We start from the raw sequence: 5057 nt of genomic DNA on the forward strand, positions 1-5057 counted from the left end.
AGAGGAAGTAAATAAGAGACGTTGAATGATCTCAACATATACAGATTTGTAAATGTAATGGCTCTATAAGATGTCATGCTCAAAGTCTTTAAAGTGTAAGGTTCATGACAATTTAACAAACCATTTACTTTAATAAAAGTTCTTAGGGTGTTATTAGGATTATAGCACGTGTATCCATTTGTATGCGCTAAATTCAGAAAAAGGTTGAAGAAAAATATCAATCCGTATTTTAAATCTGGAAAGATATGTTTCAATTACGTTAAAATTAAAAGTAAATCTTTATTATCAAATCACTAATTGTAAGAAAAAAAAAAACGTATTTTTTATACAACTAGCAAGATCATGTAGCCGCTTGTAAAAGAACAAAGTAACTCAAGAACACAAACAAAATAAACCCACTCAATAAAGTAAAAGGACTTTAAACGGGTGTTGACCAACCCCAGCCCATTATTAGGTTTCATAATCCCAGCCCAGTATGGACCCGTTTTGCATAACCCGGGCCCAGCCCACTACATTAATAACAAACCATGAAACCAGTACAAGTACTTGATTCAAACTTTCGGCTGGTGACAGGTGTCATTCGTTTACAGCCGTTGCGGCAAATGAAACTTCTAACAAAGGTCAATAATACTCAATGGTGGCAAGTTAGTTTGAACTTTTGTTCCGAGTTAAATAAAATATATGGGGTTGAAAAGCTGAAACATACCATTAGTAAAAACTCCATAACATTTACCATTGATAATTATAATCATTAAGCAATGTGATAACAGATTTAGTGAGTAAATTAATACTACGTATATCGTTTATGTTTCAAATTCGATTCAACATTGGTAAATAGTTAATAGTTACTCCGTAATCTTGGAAAAGTATTGACAACTCTTCTTATGGGGGCATAGCTCACAAGGCGAGAAGGTAAAATACACTGACTAATGATCAAGTTCAATTAATCAAAAAAAATTAATGATTTACGGAGTAATTTTTTTATTTCATATCAATAGATTACCACTAAAATACAATAACAAAATGCAATAAAAAAAGAGATAAAACTCGATTCAAAAACGACTCCACCCCATTTATTAAAAGGGAAAAAAAAATGGAGTCTTGATTATATTTCATTACTTTTGATCAAAGTTCACCATACATAGTTAAAATATAGAAAGGGTGAAAATTAACAAAAGGAAAGGGAAGATATTCAAGGGAATATGAATAATTTAGAATTTTGACTACAATAACTACAATTATTTTTTGGGAGGGAAAAATATTGACTATAATTATATATACCAATAAAAAGGCACTTCCTCTTGTGATTCACTGTGTTTGTCTTTCTTTCTAATTTCTTTCCAAAAGAGAATTGATTGATATCTACTACTCTATGCCCCCAATAAATAAATAAAGAAAAAAAAAAGTAAAAAATAAAATTAAAAAAAAAAAAAAAAGAATTTCCCTCTTGATCATAATCTTTTTCCACCCCCTCATATTTTTTACCTCATTGAGGTACTCTACAACATAAAATAACATAACATCTGTATTTCCAAGCAGTAACTTTTTTTTTACCATGTTGTTCATCATCATCATCAGTTTATCACCATGTCTCTTGCATGAATCCACTTCAATTTCTGAGTTTCCAACTTTGATTAGCAAATTGCATCAGTCTTTCTCTCTCTAAAAAGTACACTCTTTCTCTCTCTAACTTTGTTTGTGTCTCATTTGGTATGTGGGCTTTGTAGATGGGCCTTTGTATCTATGTTTTATTTTAGGGGGGCCCACCTCTAAAGGACCACACCAAAGCTCTCATTCAACCAAAAACTGATGCACAAACCAAAAATTTTGTCATAAATTTCTAAAAAAATAATTTTAAAAATATAAAAATTATCCCCAAAATCAGATTATGATGAAGATTAAGAGTCCAACTTAGGTGATGATGATGATGTGTCTAATTTTTTCCTTTTAATTCCAGTAATTTGAGAAGAATTTGCACATGACCCAACAGCAACAACTGTAGTTGTAGTTGTTGTTGTTAATTCATCACTTTTATAGCTAAAACATCCTGCTTCCAACACCCCAATTGGACTTTGAGGCACCACCACCACCCCTACATTCCCATTCCGGTTATTCACCGCGTTTTCCTTGATCATATCCACACACCGTTTCACCCTTCCCTGCACATCATCAAACACGACACCATCTCAATTAGTTGTCACATTGTCCTACCAATACACGAATTCAATTTTCCATCACATAGGGTTACACCCGATGATACACCCAAGTTTTTTTTTAGACCACATTGGTGACCACGAAGTTCATTTTAGACACATAGGTGGCCGAACGATGGATTAAGTTCAATTTTCGACACATAGGTGGCCGAATGATGGACGGAGTAAATTATCCGTCACCTAGGCAAACCAATGATCAACGAGGTTAATTTACGGGCATTAATTACAACAATTTGCAATGTAAGGTTGAATGTATAAACTTGAATTATTTTTACCTTGTCCAAATGAATGAAACAAGAACAAGCCTTGTCAATATCCAAAGATTGGATTTCAGCAGTAACAGAAATGGCAACAGCTGCTGCAATCTCTGAAGGCTTGAATTCCAAGAAGTCAATACCTGCATTTAATTTTCACAACCATTTTATCATACACCTAAATACATTGGATACAACAGTATAAATTCTAAAATTGAACCAATTCATTAATAAAAATACAAACTTTATGTTACAGAAAATATCATCAATAAACCAATGTATTAGTAGTATTGGATTAATACCTCTAATAATGCTAGAAATGAGCTGCATTGATCTATTCACCACATTACTAGAAGAAGACAGATAAAAATTATCATTATGATAATCACATAATTTCTTGAGAGAATAATCTATGAAAGAACATGGTGTCACAGCATTCATTTTCCAGTTTAATGTATCCAACACCATTAGCTCCATTCTTTTTATTGTTTTTGCTTCAAACACAAATTTTGGATCTTCAACCTGCCCCAAAAAAATTAGAAAAATAAATAATTTTTTTTAATTATCTGTAAAAATTGGCATAATAAGAAATAAATTAAGGTTAATTAAGGATTAATTACCTGAAATTCTACAGATTGAGGAACACTAGTTTCTTCTAATTTGGCTGCAATTGATAAACAGGCCACAGCTAGTAATTGCACTGCCCATGCTTTACCACTCTAGTAATAATTATAAGACATGATCATATGTTATTAATTATTTACATAATCATTACAATAATAAAACATGAATTAAAGATCATCACTTTATAATCCAACAAATTAAAATTAAAAAGAAATAAATGTGTAATCTTTTTCATTTATTTGGATTGAGTAAGAGTAAACTCACGGGTAATTCTCTTGTTGATAAGAATCTGTCCAAATAATTCACAGCTAAGCAAAAACTCAATGGTCCAAAACTGTAGTAAGAATGCGCCTGCACAAAATTAGAAATTAAAAATCAAAACTTTTTCAATTTAAATTAATTAATATATTAAAAAATCAATAAAACCCAGAAAACCCATCTTTAGAAAAATCAATATCCAATCAAATATATCCCAATTTTTATCAAAAAAATCTGAAAAAAAAATAGAAAAAAAAATCTGGAAAAAATGAAACCTTAAAAATCCAGTCAAAAGCGTCGGTTCGAGCAGCAAAGTTTAAATCCCCAAATCGGAATCTGAAGAGATAATCTTCTCTGGGAAAGTAGCAACTTTCTCTTTCCACCATAGAAGCAAAAGCTTCATCATCATCTATACTCTGTTCTTCAGGGGAAACAATCAACGGCTGAGATTTACTGATTTGACGATGATGATGATGATGGTTGATGAAGATTTCTGAGGATTGATGATCGAAATCAATGGGCCCACAAGAAGAATCATCAAGATCATCATCAAAGAAGAAATCTTTACTCTCATCACACAGAAAAATGTCGGCCATTTTTAGATGTTGATGATGATAAAAACTCCAAAAACAGAGAGTTTTGGTGAAAAGGGGGAAAACCCAGATTGAGTTTTGATCAAGAGTTATTCATGGGAAGAAAGCAACAATGGCGGCCATTGATTTGGGGAAAGATCGAAGCTTTTTTAGAGAGAGAAAGAAAGGGTATGGTGGGGTTTTAGAGAGAGAAAGAAGGGAGTGAAGAGAAGAAGAGGAAGAGTGAAGGAAGAGAGAGAAAGTGAGGAGGTTTATGTAGGAAATGAACATGAGTGAGGGGGTAAGGGGGGTGGGTGTTTTTAGGGTAAAATCAGAGAGAGAAAATCAGAGAAAGAAAAGCTGTGGACTCTTCGGATTTAGCAACCAAAAATTAAAAAAGGGCAAGAAAATTGGGATGAAATGAAAAAGAAAAGTAGTGGAATTTTATATGAGCATGAATTTTTTTTAAAAAAATTTAAAAATCTTGGTTTTGTAAGAAAAGAAAAAAAAAAACAAAAAAAAAACAATTGTTGAATTTAGTCTTTTTTTTTTTTTTTTTTTTTTTTTTTTTTAAAATGTAAGAATGAATTCTAAATTTTATTTTTTTTGACAAAAGATTTCTATTGTTGGAAATGAAATACATGAAGAATTAACAGTATTTTCGACCATTATTATTTGCAGTATTCAATATAAAAAGTGCTCCGTGTTGTATAGAGATATATACTCGTAGTGGTTATTGCTTGTCAATCGTTAAATTAAGTTGTCATGATTTGGTTTTAATGGGAAGTAGGGTGACATTTTGTGGGCTTGAAATGATTTAGCTTTTATTGTTGTATATTAATATACACCAACTCTCTAGTATTATTTTTCTACTTCTTAGTGTGTAATTAGGAAGGTTAAATTATAAAGTCGTCACATCCAATAACTCAATATGAATTGTCGTTTTAATGTTTTATGGATTATTGAATATATTTACGACTGGTAAAATTATTATTTATATGAGATGTTATTAATAACTCAATATTGAACATATGAGTGAATGACATCTCATATTGAGTAAACACCAACATTATTTGGTCCGTTACTCCAAATTATTAACCGGTAGATTTTGAAAAGATGAAGCTCTTCAGATCTTT

At 31.3% G+C, this 5057-nt stretch overlaps 1 protein-coding gene across 1 annotated transcript; it reads right to left on the bottom strand.

The window, feature by feature from the left end:
• Positions 1-1051: 1051 nt before the first annotated feature.
• Positions 1052-4360, bottom strand: LOC110723778 (cyclin-D4-1-like). The gene is made up of 6 exons (XM_021903154.1): positions 3625-4360; positions 3356-3442; positions 3088-3186; positions 2770-2989; positions 2489-2610; positions 1052-2159 (listed from the first exon to the last, which is right to left on the bottom strand). The coding sequence occupies exons 1-6, from the start codon at positions 3943-3945 to the stop codon at positions 1899-1901; spliced, it is 1110 nt and encodes a 369-aa protein (XP_021758846.1). The 5' UTR covers positions 3946-4360; the 3' UTR covers positions 1052-1898.
• Between the last annotated feature and the right edge of the window lie 697 nt (positions 4361-5057).

Source organism: Chenopodium quinoa, unplaced genomic scaffold (genome assembly GCF_001683475.1).
Source record: "Chenopodium quinoa cultivar QQ74 unplaced genomic scaffold, ASM168347v1, whole genome shotgun sequence".
In the NCBI taxonomy this organism is placed as follows: domain Eukaryota; kingdom Viridiplantae; phylum Streptophyta; class Magnoliopsida; order Caryophyllales; family Amaranthaceae; genus Chenopodium; species Chenopodium quinoa.

Coding starts and splice junctions, on each gene's coding strand:
- LOC110723778 (XM_021903154.1), bottom strand. CDS start 3,945: ATGGCCGACATTTTTCTGTGTGATGAGAGTAAAGATTTCTTCTTTGAT. Junction 2,611..2,769: donor CATTTCTAGCATTATTAGAG/GTATTAATCCAA, acceptor AATTAAATGCAG/GTATTGACTTCTTGGAATTC. Junction 2,160..2,488: donor GTTTCATTCATTTGGACAAG/GTAAAAATAATT, acceptor GATGATGTGCAG/GGAAGGGTGAAACGGTGTGT.